The 27,193-nt window shown below is 36.3% G+C and overlaps 1 protein-coding gene across 2 annotated transcripts in view; it reads right to left on the bottom strand.

Moving 5' to 3' along the window:
* TTC7B (tetratricopeptide repeat domain 7B) overlaps window positions 1–27,193 on the bottom strand; it is a 123,078-nt gene that overhangs the window by 5,537 nt on the left and 90,348 nt on the right. For both annotated transcript variants that reach the window (XM_031593099.2, XM_090141506.1), the window contains 2 exons: window positions 25,439–25,579; window positions 20,064–20,266 (listed from right to left, as the gene is read on the bottom strand). In XM_031593099.2, the coding sequence (XP_031448959.2) occupies window positions 20,064–20,266; window positions 25,439–25,579 (344 nt within the window). The remainder of the gene's footprint in view (window positions 1–20,063; window positions 20,267–25,438; window positions 25,580–27,193) is intronic.

The raw sequence follows: 27,193 nt of genomic DNA on the forward strand, positions 1-27,193 counted from the left end.
GAACAAGCACAGAAAATGACTATTGGGATGATCAGTAAAAATCTTAATTTACAAGAGAAGACTGGCAGAGTTGGTTTGTTTAACCTGGCAAATCAAAAACTGAAAGATAAATTTACTTGTTATAAACACAGTAGAACAGAATAGAGAAAAACTATTTTAGTTAGAGAATAATGTTGGCAGAAGAATAAATCTGTAGAAATTGGCTGTGAGTAAGATTACCAAAAAAAGGTGTGAGCATTCCTGGCAATTGGAGCAGGGAGTTTTTGCAACAGCCTTCTGCTTGTAGCAGCAGGGTGTAAAACAATTCATGTTTGAGGCTGAGCCTATGGAAAGGGCTTGTATGCTCTGATGGTTCGGAAGATGACCTGTGAGCCCCACTATTCCTGATCCAATATCACGTTTTCCATCAACTGAATACCCACATTCCTTCTTGTCATTTGTGGAAAGTGAGACAATAATGGCATGCTTACATAATGTCACGACTTGATGCTTTCGTTGTTTGAAGGACTTTCTCTTAATTTTTTGGGTTACACTGAAGAAGCAAATGCAGAGAAATATCCAATTAATGAATACAAAGATTAAAAGGCAAAATGATGGTAAAATACCCAACTTACTTTTGAAAGAAAACTGAAATGACAAAATGTTGTCTTTTGGGCACAGAAGGATGCACAATGAAAATTACAAATGCATGTAGGACAAGACTTAATTTATTATTATTATTTTTATTTTTATTATATAATATGAAGTTTAATTAAGCACTGACTTCAATAGGACTAAATCTTCAGTCCACCTTGCTAACATTCAGTAAGACATTATGTACACATCTGGACCCTGTGTAAACAATACAGCTTCAAAATTTGAGCTATGCTGATAGCAGTAGAAAACCAATCACAAAATTTAGTGCACAATTTAATAAGTCAAAATTATATTTTGACATGCCAAAATTATATTCTGTGTAGTCTTTTTCCCCCTTTCGTTTTCAATGCAGTGAAGTTATTTCTTATCAGCTAAATCTAAGTATTTTTAAAAAGAAAAACATTCAAATTAATTCTGATTTCCCAATGCAGCTTGACACAGTTTCCATATAAAACCTTCAGTTACCAAATGTACCATTATTATTAACAAAATATCACTCAGTCTGAACAACATGATACAATAAGCAATTGTATAAAGCTTAAATAAGCATGTAGTGTAGTCTTCACTGCAGGGAACCTTTTTTTCAGCAAATGGGCTTTTTCTCTTTTGCAAATTAACCTGTCATAATGATTAACCAAACAGTCAATGGAAATCATGCATCTAGAAAGATAAACACAGAACAGAAATGGAAAACCACTTAAATAACTAACTTCTGATTCTGAAAACGTTATTAGAACTAGCTATTTAGATGAGTCTAGGAAGGTCACTTTTTATGTGCTTTTGGGGAAATGGCAGTCTGTAATTTTCTTTCTATGAAACTAACTTTTAAAAAATAATAGCTGTAATTATCACTCATTGTATGCCTCAGCAAACCAGAGCTTTATCAAGCCAAATGTATTACTTGAAATAACTACCAAAAGTAACAAAAGCAAACAAATAAAAACCCAACACTATAAAGATCACTGTGGTTTCTTCTACGTGACTAAAAATATGCTCGAGTGAGCAGGAGGTTTTCTTGAGATGGAATCATCTCACTGCTTGTCCACTAGCCCTGGAAAATAAACAGTTCCCAAACTCAGCAGAAGAACCACTTGAGATGTCCTCCTTCGTCCATTGGAGATTGAGATAAACAATTTCATTTTCTTTGAGAAAAACACAGACTCTAAGTTCTCAAAAGTCAGATTTTTTTTTTTTCAAAGCAGAAAAAAAAGATGGAATGTTGGACCATACGTTCATTTGCAATTTTGCCTTCTTGAGAGATGATGCTAAACTCTCAGCACTGAACTCTCACAACTCTGTAGAGAAAGAAATTGATAAGTGGGAGAAATGTAGCCACTTAATATGCAAGAAAGCATCAGTTCTGCCGAAGATTTGCAGCCTGTTGAGCTGCAAGAGACCTCAAATATGGAAATTTCAGTTATACCAGATACAAGAGTTCTCTAAAGAGCTTCTAAATTTGGCCCCTTTTCACCTAAAAATATTTCTCAGAGCTAAAATCTTCTCTTGCAAAAACAGTAACAAAACTTTATGAGAATATGAAAACTGTAGTGGATCAATTTTGCTTTTAATAAGGAGAGAGACAGAACAGCAAAAATACCATTTGCCCAACTCACTGATGACCCACAGAAGCCCAATAAGCTAAAAGCTGCAAACATATAATCAGATACAGAGCTATACTCATGTTGGAAATACTGATTTTCATAGCGATATGAAAGACTTAGAGAAATTACCACATCCTAAGTAAGTTTCCCAGTTCTTTATATAAACTTCTCTTTAAATCCCAGCATGATAATTCATTTTCATACAAAAAGACACGATAGAAACATGCAATCTTATTTAAAAACTTGAAAATGAAGAGTTATGACTATGAACAGTTAAAGTGTAATATCCAATGCATGCATAGCATATCCATATGCACTGTAAATTTAGCATCACAAAACTGCCCCTTCTTACACATTGCTTTTTCAGCCTATTTTGCAGGTGTTAAGGTGGCTGCTATTTTCAAAGAAATCTATCAAACTAAAGTTTACCAGAGACTTGGCAGTGCTGTGCTATAATAATGAAACCGAAGTGTTGGTGAGAGAAAACTAAGTTATTTTCATGATACGTGGACAAATAAGTACAATTCTGTAGGTGACGTTTCCCATCTTCTGTGATTAAAAATACACATTTAAGTACATCCTATGACAAATATAAATGATGCTTTTTTTATTCCATGTGTCTTTTTGATTCCACGTACTTCACAATCGTGTGGAGTGAAATAGCACATTATTTATACGCCACACTCTCCTGTTTTCCTTCTAGCTGATGAATTTGTACTGTAACATGTCCATCTACTGGAAGTGTTACTTCACTTGAGAAATTGTGTATCAATTCCTTCTTTGAATAGAGTGTACCAGGAACAGCTACATGTTTAGTCATTGTAAGTAACTATTTTCTGCAAGTACAAAAACACTCTGGCATTGCACATCAGTTTGAAATGAGCCATTCCATCAGAAATAAGCATAGTTCTATGTCTGCTATGACAGATATGGATGCATTTTAATTTAAGGATTCTGAAGAGCATCCGTACTGTAAGATTTAAAAACAACTGGATTGATCAACATAAGTAAAGATCATTCTCTCTAAACTAAATACATAAACTTTTCCACAATGTAGAATATGAAACCCTTTGAAATAAAAAATGAAATTCATTTGAAGAATTAAGATGGAATATGCAGAAGGTAGAATATTTTTGCAGCTCTGTGTGGTTTTTTTTTTTGTTTTTTTTTTTTTTTTTTGTTTTTTTTTGGTTGCTGTTGTTTTATGAGGACAGGCAGCTGATAGCACTACAGCTGATCACTCACTAGAGCAAAGCAACTGATGAACAAATGCAAATCTGTGCCTGCAGCCAATGTTTTTGCTCATTGCCTATGCTGAAATATTGCCTTTTTTCACGTTCCTTCCTGCCGCTCTCACTTGCCTTATTCAGTCAGCAGCACACCCAGGAATTTAGCTGTGTATTCTGTGTCACCACTAAAGCTCCCAAGCCCCAGTCTGTTACGTTTTACCCTGCCCCCAATCCCAACATACCCCGTCAGGGATCCAATTGCTTCCCCTGCTGCAAAACACATGTTGCTAGGAGAAAACCTACTGCTTGGCAACAGAATCATGAAACAACAACTTGGGCTTTGTTACTCACTGAACTCTACACTGCCAGTGTGAAATAATGAACATGCGTGATTGTTGGTGCATCTGTGTATTTATAAACCCTCGAAAATGACTGACCCTTCTAGCAGGAGCGTGTTTGCCTTTTAGTTCGGTACTGTGCACAGCTGATAACCCAGAGTTTCAAAATGGAAAGTTTGTTTGGCTTTAAGTTGTTGATCGCAGTCTCCTGCTGAGATGAAGCTCTCAGGGGACATTTGTTTCTCCCATAAAATAATATAATTATGCAATTGGCTGCCATAGCTTTGATTTACAATTTATTTGAACTTCATATTGGCTTATAAAAATGCAGCATCACTACCACACTATATGGTGAGTTCTATATGGTTTGATTAGTTTGACACCAGCAAGTGCAAAGTAAGTGGAGGTAAGACACCGAACTGGTGGAACGGAAAGCTTATAGCTTCAGAGGTAATAGAACGCTTTACCTCCATTTGAATATCACACTGAGGCTCTTATTTAATATGCTTTGTCTACACACAGTGAAAACACAACAGTTCTCCTTCCAGCCATCAGACTGCCATGGCTCAAGCAGTGCTGTACCACCCTGCTGAACAACAAAGTACAGCCTCAGCCTTCAGGCTGTGGTCTGTTCTGAATTTGGAGTATTTGCCTTCTGGTGCCAAATGTTTTACATTTCCTCCCAGCTGTGATATCAGCACCTCCCCACCTTGCTCATGCACTCAGTATATTCTTGGATGTCATTTGTATGCTCATCCCTTTTTTTCTCCTTAGACATTTTACAGATACAAGTGCATCACCTTTTACACTATAATTTGCTAATGGAATCCTAACATTTTATCAGTAAATCTGTAGTTGTACCATGACATTGCCTGGTTTCAAAAGCTGGATTTACTACCACATCATCATGCTACCTACAGAGCCTCCTAGATGCCACTTCTTACTGATACCATTGTTTTCCAACTTCTGAGTCACAGGGTGAGAAACAGTGTGAAGTTCTGTTACTCAAGACACAGAACTAAGATAGAAGTGTTTTCAATTGCTGAAAGAGGAAAAGCAAACAAACAAATCCTCCAAAAATGATACAAATTCAGAACAGACTGGGAAAAAAGCTCAGACCAAGATTATGGAAGGGAGGAGCCTGAGAATCAGCTCGCTGAGTCCATATTCAAAGATTTGAGCAAAAGCTTTATATTTTAAAGGACCTGAGGATACTGTGAATTGTTTCCTTACTCCACTGTCTAAAGACTAGATTTTATTTTGCATTTGACATTCCTGCTTCTGAAAAATTGTTACCCATGCAAAATTATGTGTAATGGACAGAAGAACATGTATTTCTTGATACTGGTCAACCATTGATACTATTAAAGAAGAAACATTAAGAAATAGCAAACTGATATTTTAGAAGCTATATTGCTCTTCTTCATTAATGAAAGATTTTCTATAAAATCACAATGAACCTACAAGTGGTATGTAGCTTGTGTAAATAGCAATTAGAAAAACTGAACACAATCTAAAGTCTGGGGAACACCTGGTGTATCAAAGAAAAAAAACAAACAGTTGTAAATCCAATATGAGGTTCAGTGGTTAAAATTAATAATTAAGAGAACTGTTAGAATACTTCAAATCATTAGCTTTGGAAATCATTACCTAGAATATAACTATTTTCAAGGCTATTTCTGTATACACTTAATACTACAGAAACCAACACTAACCTGAAATTTTGGGACTATGGAAAGGTCATTAGAAGTGAACGAAGCTTTTCCAGAGTATTTTTGCATTGATGCATGCATAATTCTCTCAAATATTCTGACAAACACTGCATTAACTATTGAGTCAGAACTGCAGTATAAAGGATGACGAATCCTTCTATTATTAAAATACAAATAGAAATGTAAAGATTTTAATGCATAATTGACATTTTTTTCTCTTACCCTTAGCCAGAGACTTTTGCATATGTATGTGCATTTGTTGTAGCTAAGTCTATGGCTACAGTCATTGTTTCAGAGGTGTTATGACACCATAGCAGCACATACTAGATTGGTATTGCAATCATCTCCAAGAACAAAAGGTTAAGTTTAATAAAGCAGAGTTCTTCACCAAGCCAAGTGTCCCTGGGAAGAGTTTCGCACTTTGGCCTAGGAAGAGAGACTGTGAGAATTCCAACAACATCCCCAGGCAACAGCCATTTGCCTACACCAAAGCAGATGCTGAACTGTCATCTGCTCCTCAGGCCAGTGCACCGCAATGAAGAGAGACCGGCATTTTGCAAAGAGCCTTCCAGCATCTGAGGGCATTCATTCACTTTTTCATCCTCAGACTGTTCAAAAAAAGACAGCAGTTGTAGGTGGTAAACCACCAAACTGTCAGTCTGACAGAACAGCTACCAGCAGATCCATCTATAAGGGATGGCTGTTTCAGTACCAATGGAAGCCATACATCCTCTCATCTGTGCACCATCAGGCAGCAATCATAGGAGTCAAACTGCAATCAGTGGCTAACAGAAAACCTTCAGCACTAAGAAAAAAAGTAAAACACCTCTTTGCATACTGACCTTTCAGAAAACCTCAAAAAGTTGCATGCACTTCAAGATATTATCTTCTGAAAAGTTAGGAAGGAAATTTTGGGTAATTTTTAGAGAGAAATCTCAAGGAGAAAAAAAAAAACAGTAAAACAAAAAAGTTTAAAATAGCAGCACATTTCAGCAACTTAGCTTTTTCTAATTCTCGTTTTGGAGGCAAACAAGGTAAATACAGTTTAATGTGACCTACCTGTCATCTGGAGTGCATGTAAATCGATTCGATTTTCTCACATCTGTCTTTTTGTGGATCATTGTTCATTGTTTACATAGAACTTGCTAACAAAATATTTTCAGTTTAATCCTGTTGCCACATCTCTCAAAAAATATTTCAGATATTTTCCACAGCAGCAGTTCAGACACCTAAATGCTCATTGTGGATCAGAACAAGTGTGATATGAAGCGACAGACCCATTTTTTCATCCAGCCATGTCACTTCTTAAAAAAGAAGGATAGTGCTAGCCTGGGAGGAAATCCCACTGAAATCCACACTTCAGCTCACATTGATAGTACACATGCCCTATTGGTCAGTCTCAGGTACTTTTACTGGGATTTTTTTTGTTCTTTTTACTGTGTATTTGGGATCATGTGGTAACCTGCGGAGCACAGACATCACCTTCCTTCCCCAATGGAAGAAAAAAATCTGTAGCTTCACAGAACTCATAGTGAGAGCTATGAGAACATGATGTCTTGTAGTGGCTTAGCAAACTCATCAATAGCTCCGATCAGCCAACAGCCCCAGTCCCATAGGCAGAGGCTCCAGCCTCGCTCTTGCATTTTATATTTGTGAGCAACATCATATTTCTGTTATCCAAGGCTTGGAGGTTCTCCAGGTCTCACTTTTCATTAAACTGAGACCTTTCCCCTGTAACTGCTTTTCCCCAATACAGGTATTACATCGACTGTCCTACAACCTTTTTGTGGCTTAAGTTCCATCAACTCTTGCTGGACATCTTACCCACATTATTTCACTTACAAGTTCTGCCAGAACTCTGGCTGGCTCCTCCATACCCCTTCACCAGCAAGTGCCTACCACCATTTCCATATTACTAGGTTTGCTTTTGTCATCCATGATAAATACCACATTCCTGTTAAAGACTCGGACAAAAAGAGCTTAATGTGTTTCTGGACTTTTTCTGAATGGTTTTTCACCACGGCACTGATTGACACAGCACTTTAAATCATATGCTGCTGTTAGTTCACAGCTCTGAATCCATTTTCTAAACTGCATGATAAGTTAATACACAAGTTAATACACAAAATCTGAGAGAATGAGTGTAATTCAGAATGCTATTTCTCCTTCAGCTCTTCTCTTTGGATTGCCAGTACCAGCTGACAGGCTGCTGAATCAGATTTGATTCCTGATTCCAAAAGCGTCAGAATTTTGGCCATTTGAGCCACTTTTCTAGTTCACTGGAGCACAGCTGGCAGGAAGAACACAAGAATGACAGAAAAGGCCATCCCACACAAGGCTATGATTCCATAAGAATAAGCAAACTGGGAAGCTGATGTTCACGGAGAAAAGAGCTGAGAAAAGAGCTGAAACGCAGAGTGGCAGCTTCCACTTTCAAAGATAAGAATGACAGCAGTAGTGTGGATTTAGTGGGGCACGTGAGAATGCTGGAACGTACAGTGACCACTGAGTGCAGGGAGATACAAATCCTTCTTACCAGCTATTGTGTTTAACATTCAGAGATTCTATCTTAGGCAAAAACTATTTAGATGTAAATTTTGTATTGAATCAAATGTAATACGCACAACAGAAAGAGTGCCCCCACTAATAGGTCTTCCTACAATTTTAGGAAGCACAAGGTTTGATTCTGGAGCAAATGAGATGACTTTGGATGCCTAGGCTAAAGCTACATCATTTATTTTCAACAGAGATCACCATCTGCTCACACTGTCATATCACAGTTTTAAAGGAAATTTTGTTTGATGCATCAATTACTTTAATAGATCTGACAGTGTATCATACTGTTTTAGACTTTACATCAAGAACAGCTATTTCTGGCAACTGTAACCTACCAAATTCTGGCAAGGCATTCAATTAACATGACAAAGCATCATCACAGACTGCATCAGTGTCACAGCATTTCACAGCCCTCTGGTAAGTCTTCGGATCTGTGACCCTCATAATATCATCTGTTCCAGTACCATTGTGACTATGACTTTTTCAAATGGTCATAAATTAAAATCCAGACAGAATACCAGAGAAGCTATCGTCAGCTGTCAGGACAAGCTGTAGCACAGAGCATGAAAAAACTGGAAATAGAAATGAGTCTGAAGCTCATAGGGGTTTGCCTGCTCATCTTTTAAGCATTTGTAACTGCTTGACAACATCTGTTTTAAAGTAATATTTGCTTCCCATTTAGAATAAAGAGCTTTGTTTTTAAGTGAGAGTAGGTACTTCTAAAACCTCATCTTTGTTTCCTATTACTTATTCTAAGGTAGCAAAGTCCCCTGTCCAGCAGAGAAAGTTTAATTTGGAAAACAAGGCAAAAGCAATTTTTTTTAACGTAGGTCAGATCTCCCGGGCCGTCAGGGAAGTAGTTTTCCAAAGTACCCCTTAACACAACTGTTGTCTGCATGGACTTAGAACTCTGAAATTATTTCACACTGTGTGTTCTACGGAAGCCATAATGAACGCACATGTTGGTTGGTTGGTTGTTGTTGTGGTGGTTTTTTTTAAACACTCATAATGCATGATTTTGTCTAAATATGCTATGATGCCAAGTTATACAGCTAACCCACATAATACCTGAAACAGCTCAGGTCAGAGATGAACAACAACAACAAAAAAGTCATAAAATGTTGTTATGTAGAGAGCACTTTTAGTTTCCGATAACTGCATTTTAAAACAATGCGTCTACAAAACTACATTCAATCTTGGAATCTGGTCAATGATAAGTATTTATAATATTTTGAGAAACTTTAGAACTTATCTTTCCAGATTATCACCCATCAATCACACAGTGAAGCAGTTACGGTTTGCTATGTCTTACCAAACTAACATAGGATATTACACTTCCATAGGAAAAAGCTGGCCTGAAAGGTCTTACTCAAGACTATAATGGTAATATAATGGTAAAAACGTGAACAAACAAAATTCCCAAAGGATATTTACAATATTAGTTCTTTGAATTCACTCATAAGAAAACATGCAAAAGTTATATATATGTGTTCAGAAGTTCACATTAGGGGCTATACTATCTTCCAGCTTTCTCCAAAGGTCAAAACAAAGCTCAGCTCTTTGTTCCAACACAGGCAGGAATCTGATTTGAAAGATAGGAGAGCGCATCAAAGCACAGACCTGAGCAGAGTATCTGAGAAAAACTAGCAACTCATTATAATGAAAGCAGCAATTCTTTGGCCTCAAGAGCCTTCAGGTTTAGCGCTGTTTGAAGTTGATTTTTCTTGAATTTTGAACTTTCCACCAAAAAATAAAGATAAGAAACAAAAGATTTATGAAAGTAGTTTACATTTACAGCCTTTACTATAACATGGTGCCAAGTTTAACTAAACTCTCAAAACCAGATCAAATATGAATCAGTGCTCATGCCACAGAAAATTCTGAGTTTACTGTCCAAACCCATTGCTTTCATCAGCCACCTCAGCTGCAATGATTTGGGGAATATTGCATTCACTGAGCAAATCTAAGACAATGTTCACCAATTCTTCCAGAAAGGAGGGTTGTTGGGGAACATGAGATGTAAATTGACTGATTTATTATTTAAGACCATTAAAAGTTCTGCAGTGAATATGAGGCAATGGCCTCATTTGACTCTGTGTGAGCTGAAACGGCTATCAAGGAGCTGCCATGTGCCCCTTTCACTTCAACTGCATGCAAAGGCAGTAACTATTAAAATGTATATATACACATATATATGCATTATATACCATATATATCATTTTCAATGATAAATGATCATCTAGATTTTAATAGGATGTCCACCTATGACAAAATAATAAATTTAAATATCCCAAGGGAAAATCTTCCTAAATTTCTGCTAAGCACTTGGCAAGGAAAAACCCAAAGACAACTCCCTCAGACTCTTTTCAACAGAAATATTGATGAGGCTGCCCTGTCAAGATTGACTGGTACAGCGGAGATCCCCATGGAGAAAATAATTTTCTTCAGAATGCATTGGAAAGAATAAGCACAAGAATTAAACATGAGTCTCATGAATGTAATGTACAGAATTAGAAATCAGAAGGCTTATATCATATTTATAGGTAGGTAAGTTGCAGCCTCTGAACCTCAATTTCCACGTTTCCTGACAGGAAATAAATTACATAGACTTCAGAGAAAAATACAGATGAAACTTAGTAAGTTAATCACTCAAAGCTGTTTTGAATACAAATACTGTAACATTTTAAAGATATCTACACTTCAGATTTTTAAAAAGCCTAATGAGCAAAAGTGATTTCTGTAATTGTCTTACGATCTGCTATGCCAACTGCCTTTGTTGTCAAACTGTCTGCAGCTGTTCAATGCAGCCAGGTACAATTTTATTTCTCTAAACTTGCCCAGATGCTTAATAACAGTTACCAGTTACCAGGACACTAGCTTGCAAAATCAGTGAAGACGTTAATGCTGCATCACTTCATAGCAACAGCATAAAAAGATCCCTTGTGCTCAGCAGAAAACCAGATTAAAAAGGCATTCGGACTTTTGAAATGGAAAGGAATTTTCTTTTTAAAGCCAACGTAGAAACAAACAAACAAGAAATCAAACGAGATCCAGATATTTTGAGAACTGAATTATCTCTATCCTGGAAAAGAACAGAAAAGATAAATAAAAGAAAGAAAAAAACTGGCTAGCAAGTTGACAGTAGAGCCGTCTTTACTATCAACAAGTGATTTACTACTTGCATGTCAAAAAAAATGATTACTTAAGTTTTCTTAAATAACATGCAAGTCCTTAGAACAAATGTTAAAGAAGGAAAGGTAAGCACTTGGGTGATAGGGAAAAGTAGAATAAAACACAGTATATGTTTATCACTGGTGAGCTAGCCCAACAGTTTATTTGATTACTGAGATGAATTGCAGATGAAAAATAAAATAAAATAAAATAAAATAAAATAAAACAAAACAAAACAAAATAAAATGCTGTAGAACTAATCGTCTGATTTCAGTAAAGTAGGGGCGAGTCAGGTTGGGTGTTAGGAATATGTGCTTCACCAGACGGTGGTGAACATGGTACAGGCTCCCTAGGGCAGCGGTCATGGTACCAAGCTGCTGAAGTTCAAGGAGTGTTTGGACAAAGTTTGCCCTACTGAGAAATCAGGAGATGGCACCTTTCTTATCAACGGTAGTTGAGCCTTTCTCCATACTGTTTGTTACTCCTCATCCCAAATATATAGTCTGTTATGAAGAATAATGGAGCAAATTAATCAAACCTTTGAAAAAAATACAATTTCAGAGTTGGATGAAACACACTTCAATTTTCCCATGGAGCTAAAGCTAACTGAAGTAATTGTTTTATCTATTAGTTTGATTATCTGTGATAAAAAATTTCTGACAAAAAAATTCTGACACTAAATTTAAAGGCCAATTCTTTATTTCTGTCTAAAATCAGAGAGCTACTAGAAAATCCATCTATATTTAAAGAAATCTAATCTTGGAGAAATTATATTACACTCTTCATGCATCTCCCCCAAGTGCAAAGTTCACCTCATCTTTAAATCATGGAATAACAGAATCATTTGAGTTGGAAACCATCCTTAAATGTCATCTACTCCATCTCTCCTGCAATGAACAGGGACACCTCCAGCTTGATCTGCTTGCTCAGAGCCCATCCAGCCAGACCTTGAGCATCTCCAGGGACATGGCACCACCATCTATCTCCCTGGGCAAATTGTAGAAGCATGAGCAGAACTAAATACAATACTGACTGGTAGGGAAATAAAACCCCAGTAAATGGAATAGAGGTCTTAAAGTGAAATTTAAAATGAGATGGGCAGGAGAGATAAAGAGACAAAAAAAAAAAAAAGCTATTCCAGACTGGGGATTTGCAGAGAAAACTCTGTACCGGAGTAGACAACTTATCTGTGCAGTGCAGCTGCTTGAGACAACCATGGCAAAAAGAAACATTAAAAAAATTTCTTGAGGGACAGTTGCTTCTAGATCTCTAGTTTTGTATAAGGTGGGCCAGTTTCTGCTAGATGAGTATAAGATAAAGCATTTTTACAGACAAGCAGTCACAGCTCCCAGTCAGAAATAACAATTCATCGTCATTGACTAGGTATCTTTTGATTCTCTTTAGAACAGTCTGCCTTGACTATGACTTATGCCAAAACAAGTCAAGGCTCTCAGAGATAGATGTAAAGCAAAAAGCATAAGGTGATTTCATCAGTCCAATGAAATGCACCTGAGAACTGCACGAGATTTATAGCAAAATTTATAGCGATCTTCTGTTCAGTTTCACAATAACACATTATAATGAGAGACTTGACTAAAGAGCTGAGTCCCAGATACTTGGCTAAAGTGCTGCACCTCTCATTCAGATTGCAGTTGATGGTAGCATTTAATTCCATTTCACCAGTAATGCAAAGTAATGCTGAGGAAAAAAAAAGAAAAGACAACATATGAAAATGATTTCATATCTTGCATATTTTCCTGTAGTTGACGAATTCTTACCTACAGAGTTCTGCAACAGAATCTTTCTTGGGAAAAGGAAAATAAAATTCTTTTCATTCTCTTTTTAAAATTGAGTTAGTTGCTCTCTCTAGCCCATTTTATATCCTCTATATTGCTCCCAAAATAAAACTTTAAAAGTATTTATTAATGATAAGAAATTATGTCATTAGTTGCCAGCTGTTGACTACAAGCAAAAGTCCTTAGAGACTACAGCAAGTGAGCCACATGTACCAGGTGCCAGACAGCTTCTTGCTGTGCAAGATCCCAGCTCCAGCTGTAAAGTAATACTTTAATATATTCAATAAGTGCATAAATGACCAGGGAAGCAAAATAACCGTAATTAGCCCAGCTCATACTTCAGCAGAACAACCTAATTTAAAAAGTGTTTTGCAAAGCAATTCTCACACCAAAATGCAATTACACGGAAAAAATAAAAACATAAGTTCTGGGATCTATGCAAAAAGGTGCCATCAAGTACCCATGAGAAGGGATGCAAGAGACTATAGAGGATAATAGAGTGTAGCATAGTTTTTCAAATTCTTCCAGACCTTCACTTATTTCTACTTTATTCTTTCTTTGTTTAAACATAAAAAACTTAAATATCACAAGCAACTATTAGTACTTCAATGACACAAGGTCTCCTGGCCATATTTAGTGGGTCTAGAGACTACCAATGTTTTCATTCTATCGTATGAGTCTTACTTGTTGGTACTTTTCCACAAGTTAAAAACTATTGTTTTTATCTCACCTTCACCCTCTTCTATGTCATCTGTAAATCAACAAAAGGCATGGGAGAAAGAACAAAGATTACACTGGATATCAACAAAGCCCAAGTGACCACAATTTTGAAATAATCAGATATTTGCAAGTAAGGAAATGGAAGGACTTTGGAAAGATATCGGTAAGAATTATTCTAGAACCCACAGAAAAACTTGAAAAGTAAATTTTTCATTATATTGTGATGTTTTTAACAGCTTGCTGGTATGCTCATCATCTCTACTTAGTACTGTGAAAGAGGGAGGTACCTTCCATGTAAAACTACGTAAAAATAATTTAGTTAAGTTATAATATTAAGCTGTAATATTTGACGTATCTTTGTCTACAGAAACATCAATGTAGATCATTAAGCTATCCTTGAAACTTCCTATGAGAAAATGATCAGGATAGATCTGGAAGCTCCAAAACTTAATTTGTGAAGTTTCCAACTGAGGCTTTTCAGTTGTATTGTTCAGCGATTGACATTTTTATATGGACATACCCCAACTATATCACATGAACAGTCTGTGCAAGGAGAAGACAACTCAGAGCATAGCCGGCAACATTTTGGAATCAACTGGTCATTCTTGGAGCTCTGTAGTATCTGCATGCTTCAAAAAAAACCCCACAAACAACAAAAAACCCAAACACATATCATTAAAGCTCAAGTATCTAAAGAACTGTGAAACCAAGCATATAAAAATATCAGGCTGTCAGCAACAAAAAGACATCATTATCAACTAACTAGCTGTCACAAAAAAGGCCAATTTTATGGAATCACGAGTGCAATGCTTGCAATGCTTACAAAATGGTAACCAACAGATAACACGGCACATGGCCAGGCAGCACCAGACTTTCACACCGTAAGACAGTAGAACGTATTCAAAATAATAGGAAGGCAGGTTTGTAGCACAGAATATGTATACATACATGTGTATATTAGATATGCATGTAAGATGATTGAACAGTGTTAAGAAAGATAGTGATCTTTGCACCTTCCCTCCATAACTGCTGATGTACTGTGTAATTCAGGGTAGAAAAATCAAAATTCATGTTTCATAGGTTTTTACCAGTGGTAATATAAAGGGAAGCCTTGAGTATTTGGATGACTGTTAAAAGAATATGTCCACAAACAAATGTTCCCATCATTTTGTTTCCTCTATTTGCAAATCTTGTCTCATTCTTCTTCAGCCATTACATGCATAAAGATGCAGTTAAAAAGAAGACGAATGAACACTAAGATTTGGCATTAGCATTTAGCTCTAACATGATCAATTACAACCCAAACTACCCACAGGACCCAGCACAATGTGCTTGAGACAAGCCTATGCAGACTAACCACGATTTTTATAGTATAGTAGCCTTACATTGAAAATCATGTTTCAGTGAGCATTTCCCAAATAAAGTCCTTTCATAAAAAGTAGAACAGAGTATTTCTTCAAAGGAAAAAAAAATATACTTCAGGTGATAGTGTTCAGTTTTTCTGTTTTTAATCTCTCCTGATTCCTTCAAATGGGATCTGAGTTCACATCTTTACCATCTTCTGCAGTTTTCCTTTCTTTCAGGCAGCACAGCATCCTTCACAGACTCATAAGCATGTGTTATCCATACCTACTGCTTGCTTTCTTTCAGGCAAAGTAGCTTTGGGTTGAAAAAAAAAGCAAGATGTAGATAGAAATCAATAATAACAACATATTTGTAATTGAGATGAAAAGTGCATATAGTTAGCATAAAGCACCTGTAAGAGACCTGACACATATAATTAAAAAGAGAACTTTAATGGTGTGAAGAACATAATCTTTAAGATGTTTTTTGAAAACTAATTTCTACATGAGTAATTTTGGATAAGTAATTTCTCTCTTTCTGTTTCAGTTTTCTGCTCTTAGAAGCTAAGCTACTAATAGGATTAACTGGCAAGTGCTAAGATGAACTAGTCAATATTGAAAACAAATTCTGGGATTTAAATGATATATAGGTGCCAGAAAAATGATTTCATGTAAAAGCTGCATTTACCTAAGAATTTTTCAGCCCGAGAGAGAATACATAGATTTGTTTCCTGGACAACGAGTCAAAATACTAATTGCCATTTCAGGCACTACTGAATGATGGCCTGTTTCAGGACTTCTCAGACGTCATCAGTAAGGGCTACTTTCCACAACAGCACTCTGACTACTGGAGATAAAAGTCTGTTTATTCCTTTTTCACAAGGGAGGAAAACAGCGACAAAAGCAGGAAGGCAGCATTAAGGCAGAAATCTGGAGGTGATGATAAAGGATAGGGAGAATAGAGAAAGTTGCTCAAAGAAATTCTTTCTGGCCAAAATCAGGCAGGTAACAACCAAGTATATGTGACATTCAGTTGAAGCGTGAAACATCATTTTTCAGTTTCATCATTAAACACATTTTAAATTTCAGTGGGTTTCATAAAAAGTTATTTGAAACCCAGAACACAAACTGAAGTATTTCAAACCTTTGGAACACAACTTCATGCTGTTTCAGAGAGCTTCTTCTGCAATCCTTAAAAACAGGAAAGGAGCTGCATTTCTTCAAGTGCATTGCTGCCACACTCTAAGAAGTACACTTAAGTGATACTGATGTTGCTGCTTCAGTCTTGACATCTTGCAAGAGTTAGATTTAAGTCCAATAGCAAGCTGGCATAGTCCCAGGCTTTGAGAAAATTTTAATTAATGACAAATGGTAAAAAAAATTGCATCTGAGAACAAGATGAAAACTGCGTAACAGAATGCAGTTAATGAATATATGGATATAAACAGTAACTGTATGAGGAATAGTTTAGATGCACAAGCAACTAAAGAGAATTTTAACAACATTTCCCTTTGAAAGAACTAGTTCCTGTTATTCAACTGACTGAATTGGAAGCACACTTTGGAAGAGACTGAAAGAGGAGCATGAACACAAACACACTGCCCCCTGCAGCCAAGTTTCTGTTAGAATACATCATGCCTTACTTAACATAATCCAAACAATTCCATTTCCCAGTAAGTTTAAGTGAGCACATAACACAACTCAACAAGAATCACATTCCCACAGCTCTGTGTCATGTTGTCTTAGGCACTTCACTAATAAGGCAAATACTAGCAAGAGTTAACCTCTCTTTCCAAACATTCTATTGTATCATTACTGTTCACCAAGGAAACACTTTCCCCCACTCTTAACAGCTTCAATTTTCACACTATTGCTCATTCCTCCTGTTTTTTTTACTCCTCCATTTCTTATTCTAAACCAGTTAGAATTTCTCTTTTCCTAGATACTTGTTTCTAATTCACTGACACTTTCATTTTTACACGCAATCTTTTATAAGATGATCTTACTATTCTTACCAATTCAAGATGTTTTATCTAGCTTATAGCTCCAGAAAAAATTCCCTGAACTAAGTCAAACTTCAAAAGAGGTTATCAATGCCTTGCAAATTTCAGAAATACTATCAGTGGACATAAAAGACAGTAGCTAAAAAGCCAAGTGAATCATAAGAAAAAATAAATAAATAAGTAAATAAATATCCGTTAAAAACTAGTAAATGGTTTAATTTATGGGACAAATTTTGATCAGTTCTGAGGTTTCAGGTGGTGACTCAGATCACTCCATTCTTGGGCATGTTGGGAAGGATGGAGAAACCAGCAAGCAACAAAGTACTGAACTCACACCCTGCAGAAGGACCAATGTCTGAATTAATCTAGCCAGAATCAGAATACTGTGCTGTAGGAACCCTGCTATACTCCAGAAGTGAGATTATATCAATTAAAGCATCCTTCTATCAGTTGATGATGAAGCTTCCTCAGTAGACTATATTCAGGAATATGTACTAACCAGAGTTAGAATTGAGAAAGTTGCACTGGAAAACAGTAAAGCTTATAAGTTTTATTTATCACCCCAAGTTTAGTTTATTATCCTAAACCAGAGTAATGTATCATTAAAAGGAGACTGCAAAAGGAGAAATTGTGTATATTCCCAAAAAGCAATTATTTTTCTCCTCTGGCCAACTACACAGAGTATCTCAAATCAAAGAACCACGTTAACATCAAAAAGTTTTCAATTTAAATTGAACCAAGTATCAGATGACAATCATTCTAAAATTGTAATTAAAAGAAAAAGAAATCATAAAAACTGGATTCAAGTTTTAACTATTTCAAGTATGCTAATTGAAGATTTAGGCCTGGATGTGTATAGTACACATGTGATCATCCATTCATCTCATTTCTTTCTTATTGTATTTTATAAATTAAGCTATTATGACCTATAACTGGTATTTATCGAACAAACAAACAAACAAACAATAAATAAATATAAACAATAAATAAATAAATAGATGCAGCCTAAGCTCTAAGTGGTACACTGAAACATTAGGATTGCACACAAGCATTGCAACAGTAAACAGTGTAAAAATCTTCCTCAAAATATTTTTGTAATTGTCAACAGATAAGAACAATGAGGATTCGTGTATTTCTCCCTACACTGAATGACACAAACTAGTATTTTTACAAGTGTACATCTCTAATATTTGTACCTAAGCAGCATAAATCTCTCAGCATAGATTTAAAATAATATCTTAATACAGAAAATGTCTAGAGAAACAGAAAAAGCTTTTAAAAGCAAGATTTTAAATTATGAGAATTCTTAAAAAGAATTTAATCTATTTAAGCAAATAGAATTCTTGTAGACTGCATGTATTTTTCCCAAACTGAAAAGACAATAACAAGATATTCCAGTCTGAAAACACACTATTTTTTGTTTCTCAAGTCTCTTGCAGAGCTAATAGAGCACTGAGTGTTTGCAGACTATTTATTACAAGGTGGATTCAGAGAGGAGCAAAAGCTACTCATAAAAATGTAAGCCTTCATTTTCACTGAACTACACTGGTTTAAGGTTGACTGGTTCAGGCTTTGCTTTCTTGAGAAAAATTAACCTCTCAGCATTTGTTAGTAGGCTCATATATAGCTGAAAAGGTGAAACAAAAAACTATATCTGCACTGTCTTCCTATTTGATCTTTTGTCTCATATTTCCCCTTGGGGATGCATGAGAAATTTCTGTGAATAATTCATAAGTGCCTAGGCACAAACCACGTTATCCCACACAACAAAAACATTGAGCAAGAGATGCTGATTGTAGGTATTCTGTTTTGCTGGATGAAAGAGAAAGAAACTGTCCTAATGTAATAAGAATAAATGTGTGAACAAACATGCACAGTCATACTGGGGATGGCACCTTTGTAATTAAAGATACACATTTTTTTGAGGACATGATCAATTTCTACAATTCAAAAATCTAAGAAATCACATAGCTTGAAGGTGTACATTGCATCAATGTGAAGAACTCCGTTTTTAGACTAGAATTAGAATGACAGGTCTTCCCTCTAGACCACAGTGCCTAATTCTTCTGATACAATCCACTTTTATTTCTTAATGGCTCCCAATATCTATGATTCTATGAATATTAGGTAGATGCAAATAATTTCTCTTTCCTGCAGTCTGTTAGGATGTAAGTACTCGCAGTCTCCAGACCCTTTTCATGCTCAATGCACAGAGAATAAAAAGCCAGAAAAGATTGTTCTCAAAACTATGAGGGCTGCTCCAAAAGTAATGCTTCACTGCATTATTAACAATGCTCTATTATGTTTGCCCATAACATGAGAGATGAATGTTGGAGGTACAGCAGTAGAGGCTGAACTTTCCCACCAACATTCCATTACATTTCATTGCCATGTGATCAATGGCAGCAGAGGAGCAGTCTGACAAAACAGCATCTGACATGGGAGTGCACAGGAAGAAAAAGGGGGGGCACTGAATTCCTCCACACAGAAAAATTATACCCACTGATATACATTGATGCTAGTTGAATGTTTATGGAGATTGAACAGTGGATGTGAGCACAGTGAAGCAGTGGGTGGTGCGTTCCAGTAGTGGTGACAGAAGATCACCTCCACTGGTGCAGATTTTTATGACAATGGCATGAAGGCTCTTGCTCATTGTTGGCAAAAATACATAGCTAATTGGTGGTGACTGCACTGAAAAGTAGTTTTTTATAGCTGGGAATTTGTTCTACTGAGCAGTGTCACTGTGCTCTTTGTATCTGCTGTAGTTTCCATGGAAATAAATAGGAGGCATCACTTTCAGAGTGACCCATGTATTTTGATAATAAGAGTATAGATTCTAATTATATCTGAAACTCATATAAGCTATGTGGTAGCCGTACCAAGTTTGTTAGGGTTTCCCAATCCAATATCACTAGTGGCAACAGAAGAATCTACCAATATGAACTCAAGACTTACCAGCCGCTGCATGCTTTTCACATGAGTAGGACTAATAGATAAGGCCTCTTCATACCAGCGTTTGGCTTCATCAATATTTCCACGAAGTTCAGCCACCTGACCTCTCATGTAAAGCACATAATGTGACATCGGGAAGAGATTAGCTGCTTCCTGGGTGCATGCAGTGGCCTCAGCAGGCTTCCCAATTCCTATGTAGACTTCAGCTGTGGAAGAAAAGAGTGAGGACTAATGAATGATTCCTGCATCATCATACCATGACCAGATGAGTTAACAAGTGCTTTGTCTGTACATATTGTTTCATACAGGCAAAGGCCATTTTCCTCAAGAAATTTTTCAGATTACGAGAAACTATTACATAAATTGTTTTAAATGGCTGCTTTAAACACCAGAAAACCCTCTGTGGTCTTTTTAAAACTCTTTGTGGTTATTTTTAAACGAAGTCTGGGATTTTTTACTTTATTTTTAAACATGACTGCTGCAGTATTCTGGTATAATTAAAGAACAGTAAGCCCAACACAAAGCTGCAGAGATCCTTACAGAACGTAAGAGCATGGAACTAATAATGGGCTTTTCTGAATTCCATATCAGCCATTAAGGAAGAAATAGCAATTGCTCCAATTACCAATCATTATATGTCAAGTCTGGTTCAGTATCCTATTTCAGAGCAAAAAATCTTTTTAAAGAAATACAATGTATTTGATGAGAAATGTTTCCTAGCTAAGGTGGCAGAACTGTGAAATGCTTATTCAGCACTCTGACAGAACTTTGTTCATATCACATAGATACAAAAGGTGTATTTAATTTAACATAAATCACTCCTGAAGAAAGCACAGGACAGCTTGACGGTTGTCTGAATCAGACTGCTTCCGAGTTAAGATATATACAATATAATATTAAGATACATTTCTTCCACCATAGTACAGACCAGAAAAACTGAGCCTCAAATTGTATGATTGCATTCTATTGCATCACACTGTAGAAAAGAAGTCTTAGATATTAAGAATTAAATGAAAATATTCATCAGAACAGTGAGGCCAGCTCCCCCTGTTCAGGACACACTTCTTTCACTGTCCAGTGCAGGATGTCCATCTTGGGTCAAAGGCTGTGAGATCAGGGCCTCACACCACAGGAGTGGATTTTGAGTTGTGCCGAACCTCTGGCTGGGGTTGATGCTGGTCTGCCTTTGAAGGAGCTTCCTTCTGAGATAACTGCAGCAAACAGATTTGCTTGTTGGTATCCGCAATTAGTCAACTTCAGCACAGCACAGTGTATCACCTCCATGCGATATGTTTATATTTTATCTCTTGGTAATATCAGCATACATAGATATTTCTATATTTGTTAATATTTAAAATCATAACCCATTTATATCAATGACTAACCAGAAACAGACTTGCAGTATTAGATTAAAAGTCCTACTCAGTTTCTAGTTTCTCACTGGCGTCTGTAGAGTTGCTGGAATAATTACTGTTTTTCACTTTGAGACCTGATCCTGGTGATGGAAGAAGAGACATTTTCACCAGAAGAGCGTTCTTTTTTTGCTGCTTGGATGACTCAGTCATTTCACAGAACACATTCTACCTAGCATAAATAGTATATCCACGTGGACATATGGATGAATGCAGTGTATTTTCAGAAGCAAGTTAATAAAATTCTTTTTCATGGAAAAATCTCTCAACTACTCTGAATAACTAACACACAAAACTGCAGATCCAGAAACGGAACCAGATTTAGTCAGAGATGGCACTACATAACTGGAAAATAGCAAATCTGGAAAATAACACAGGTATAAAATTTGGAAATCAAAAGCTAATGCTGGAAGAAATCCATTTTTCCTTGGATTTTACTATTCTGATTGTTGGTAGACTCCAAAACTGAAGTTGTTGCCATAATCTGAGCATAAAATGCGAATTCTACTGTGAGGTTATTTCATTGTTGTTATTCGTTTTTGTTTTATATATATTTATGTATATATTTGTATATATATTTAAAGCTCTGCGTGGTTCATTTCTGAAGTGCTTTTCCAAAATCTATACATCAGCATTACTACAAAATGAACAAGATTTTAGTGGGAATAGAATACGCTATATTATTTCAGTGCTATTCACCTGGCCTCTCCTTGTTTTATTATTTCTTCTCCAGTATCCGACTTGAAACACTTTAAAATAAACACTCTCAAGTTGCCAATGAAAATACAGTTAGGAAAAATGTAATTTATATGTTGTGATTGATTAAGGAAAAAAAAAAACCCACAAACAAAACAACAAGCAACTTATTCAACACCACCCTGAAAGCTTAATGCACTTAATGAGCTCTTTGGTTCATACTTTCAATTGTAAGGTGAGGGAGAAGGAAGCAGAAGCAGACCACGAGGCATGCACAGAGACCTACTGGAACAGTCTGTAAAAGGTGCTGAGTAAAAGCTATAAAAATCAGCAAATAACATGCAGAAATTAATCACCTACTTAAGTCATTTTTATCTGCTACCACAACAACTGAAGAGTAAGAAATACACATTGTTTGGCTAATTTAACAGACTGCAATTGGAACTTCGTGTTCCTTGAGAGGATACAAGCAGGGAAGCAACTCGGGCTTTTCACACTAGCCAGTGCAGATTACAGCACTGCTTATAAAGATACTGTACTGCAGTATAGCACAGTATCTTGACAATTATTAAAAAGCCTCCCTAAAATGTAATTATTTAAATAATTCCCTTCTGTACAAAGGTACTTCATGTTATGCTGCTACGATTCTGCCTGAATATACAGTGGCCTTCTCCTATGCAATATCTTAAACCTTAGGGAAAATTGGAAAACTACGAAAGAATGAATAGAATGTGGGACTTCTGGCTAGCTGCTAAGCATAAGAGTTAATCTGAGAAATTTCTGTTTCCAGAGCTGTTTATTTCAGGATAATTTCATGTGATGTATACAGGACAAAGGACATGCCTTAAAATACAGAGCAGTTTATTTAAAATAGAGATTACTTCAAACTGAGAAAAAAGAACAACAAATTTCAAATAAATCAGTTGCAGAAAACTGACAGTGCCAGATGACTCCACAGGAAAATTTCAGAGAGGAGAAACAGTTTGACGAGAAGCCAGATGCCAAGGCTGACGTTCCACTTCTCAGCATCTGCACTCTCCACTCAGAGAATGTCCTCAAGCCCCCCCCAGCTCAAACCCTTCCGCATTATGCTTCTATTTTACCAGCAAAACAATCTACTTTTCAGTCCATCTTCACAGCATTGCTGAGTTCAGTCTTGATGCATTTCTTAAGCAACCATCACAGCCATTGGTCATTTAGGGTCAGATCTGTTTCTAATACCATTACACTGAAGAATGCACTAATTGCAAAAGTTTTGTTTTGCTTTCATGTTTAAAATAAGTCTGAACTTCTGCTTTTACATTATCTCCCCGGAGATGAAAGGCTGAAGGAATTCATTTGTAAACATAAGATGAGAAATCTAAAGCCAGTTACTGTCTGCAAAATCAACTTCAGACTGAATGCCACATTCATTTATACTCACGACAACTGGAATGACAGTTTATATTGATACGAAAAAATATTTTCTCTCCTTCCCCATTGTATATAATAGTTCAGGTAAATACATACCTCTAAAACTTTAATTTGTCATACTTGCTATTCAGGTATAACTTTTTCATGTCTCTATAACCCAATATCCTCATTAAAAAAAAAAAAAAGGCAAAAAAAAGCACATTAAAGATTTTTTTCTCCATTAAAAAGTAAAACAATACATATCTGTGCAGGAAGCCAAACAGTTAAACATGGCACAATTTTCAAAAAACAATCAATTTCCCAATGGTAAGTCTTCATTTTTATTTAAAGAACGTGTGCTGCAGGTTAGGTGTTAAGTAATCTTATGGCTGCTTTCTATGAAAATATCCCATATATACAGATGAAGATACCTTTATCTGCTTGGTATTGTGCTTTTTGGAATAAAATTTATTGTGAGTGAATGTTTCTACAGGAAAGAACCTTCTCTGAAGACTGACAGCAACTGTCCTTCATCTCTTGGTTGATTTTTGCTTGTTTGCTTTTTCCTTTCATTAATCTCTATAAACAAAGAGTTAGGGCACTCTTTACACTCTGCTGTGTCCTTCCCCGGGATCTTTAGTATTTATTCTGCTCTGATCCACACTTCACTCCCATTTCTCATCTACGCTTCCTCCTGCTGGGATGAGACTATGGCCTACAGACATGCTCACACAGATAGGAATTTTTAAGAGGAAAGTGAACTGTGCAACACAGCTGAAGACCAAGCTGTGGACTACAAAGAAATCAGCAAAGAGCATCCCTTCTGGAGGAAATAGCAGCAGTCATTTGAATTACAGCATTGCAGATGCTAAGAGTTACTGTAGATGGCTATCTGTGATGGTTTATAAATATTTACAATCAGTAAGGCCATGTTGCAGGCAGGTGACTACAGCATGCCTTGGTGAGCCCCGTTCTGTTTTTAATCTGTGTGGCCTTGGAGGAACATTCCCTCCCCAAACGAGGTCAGTTATCAATCACTATCATTATTCTCCACAGTCTCCTGTTGGCATGCAGTGTTTTTTTGCCCTGAAACAGTAATTAATAACTGGGAGCCATTGCTCTGTAATGACCTTCACAGAAAAGAACTGTGAATGCAAAACATGCAAATTAAAATGGCAAGAAATGCAGTACTGTATGTAGAATGTAAACATGAATATTTCTTATTAAAAGTAATTCCCAAATGATTTGAACTCCAGCACTTTGGAAAATAATATACAACTCTTCCTGACAGAAAGCTTAGCAACACATATACAAGATGAAATATATCTTGGAGTGTTTTTAACACATGGTTACCATTTACAGTAAACATGATAGGAAATGTATCATGTCTATACAGTATACAGTGAATATAACAAAAACATAGTTCTGTCATTGAAAAATGCTCAAGTCTGAAAGCAGAATTAAGTAAAAAGAACAACTGCTGATTGATTTCTAAGTAACACCTTTCTGCTGCAAGTATCAATCAAAACAAATGCACTGTAACAGTGTAACATTTGTAACAGTGTAAAAATATATACACTGTGTCATCATTATCTGATTAAAATTTTATCCAGCAGTCACTTGTGATACTGACTTACCCTGTAGCCTGAGCCTTGAAGCAGCATAATAGTAGCAAACCCACTAGAGATCAACCGACATTTAGAAAATACTGGGACTTTCACATCAATGAAGCCAGAAAGAAGAGAGCTGAACAGCTGCCACAGCAGCAGTGGACAAGCTGCTTTATAGTAAAAGGCTGCTACCCTTTTTTTCTATCATGTACAGAGTTAGCAATAAATGGGATGGGAAAGAACAAGAAATATTTTTCTTTCATGGTACCTGCATGAAGCCATATTTGAGCTAGAGTCATCCAAGGATGCAGGGGACCTTGTTTAGGGGCGCTGCTTTGCAGAGATGAAGCAACTTCAGACAGTGCTTGCTCCACTCTGGAAGCTGCTATTGAAGTCGCATGGATCGAACCTGTACAAGTAATTTTTAAAAATTACAAATCAGAAAAAGAATAAAAGTCAAACATGCTGCATAAAACATTTAATCATAAGCCTTTTCATAACAGGTTTTTCCCCAGACCCCTTCATGTTCAATTTACATGTATCATTGTGGGGAATTTTTCAAAATGGCAGATTAATTTTCCCTGTTACAAAAGCTTTTATACTGTTCCATAGGATTCTGTGCTAAAACCACACTCAACATGACACATATTTGTGTTGCTGCTCTGGATATTCTCTGTTCAACTCATTGTCTCTTTTATCACAACCTATGATCCAAAAAAAGGCTTGTGATGGTATCGTAACACTGTAATCTTCAGTTAGCTACATGCACTTTGATGTTAGTAATTGCTATGTCTTTCCATAGAGTGCAATTAGATGACTATTTTAAGACTAATAATAGCATTAAAAAAAGAGTTAAAATACACAAGACGATCACAACAAACCCCAGCACAAATACACAAATTAACCTGCTCTGAATGTAAACCTCAGCTATTCAGGAAGACTGAATTAAAATGCCTTCTGGTAAAAAATCCCTTGCAGGAAGAACATCTGCAAAGTTGCTTTGGGTAATTCCCTTAATACAAAGCATTTACAAGTGAGATTAGAACATCACTGGCAAATACTACCTTTTTCCAAGTATTGGAAATGAAAAATTCCTCAGGACAAGAAATTACCTAATGACAATGGTACTTCGTATATCCAGTTATTGACAGTATTCTTAGTTTTGATATAAAAAACAGGTTTTTTTTTTTGTTTGTTTGTTTGTTTTTCAAATCAAGACCATGGATATTTTAAGCTATACTCTTTGTCATCTAACCTTCAATGCACCTCTTGTTGTTTTAAGATTACAATTTACAAAATCTCAGATTAACCAGGCCCTGATTAATAAATAATGGAAGTAAAATATTCCATATTGAATCAGGTAAAAAGTCTTCTAAGCTCAGTCACATATCTGTAATGGTCAACAATGGCAGGTAACTCAATAAAAGTCCTAAATCCTGTACAGGAAGGCACATCTCCCACAAGCTCAGCACTAACAGTTAAACAATAAATAAAAACTTCACTCTTGTTATCACAGGTTTTCTGAGAAGGTTCCCACATGAAACATGCATTCTTATGTGCGACAAGATATCAGCAGATTAGAAGAGTAGGAGTTCCTAGTACACAAATTAGTTGGGAGGGAAATTTTGTCTGAAAGCACACATCGTGTTTCCATGAACTGACAAAAACAAGGGAAAACCAACACAGGACATAATCAGTATTTCTGAGGCTGTTTTGAACAAGGAATTGCCAGAGACCTAAAAGAGCATCTGGCTGTGGAGTTTGCTTTCCTCTGCTGGTTAATAATGAGAGAAGTCACAGTGCAGTCTGCATCCCTCAATATTCACTAAGGTTTCTTATCTTAAAGGCTTCCAAAAAAAGGCAAAATGGAAGTCTAAGCAAGAAGCATGTGGAGCATATCTGAAAAGAAGCATCAGCCAAAGGTACCATAAATAAACTCTAGTCTCCCCTCCGTGTCTGTAAATGCATGCCACTGCAGCCTGTCACCTGTTACACCTCCAGTGTAACTCACAGCAAAGGAGTC

The sequence above is a fragment of the Phasianus colchicus genome, chromosome 5 (genome assembly GCF_987193195.1).
Source record: "Phasianus colchicus chromosome 5, bPhaCol1.hap1.1, whole genome shotgun sequence".
Classification (NCBI taxonomy): Eukaryota; Metazoa; Chordata; class Aves; order Galliformes; family Phasianidae; genus Phasianus; species Phasianus colchicus.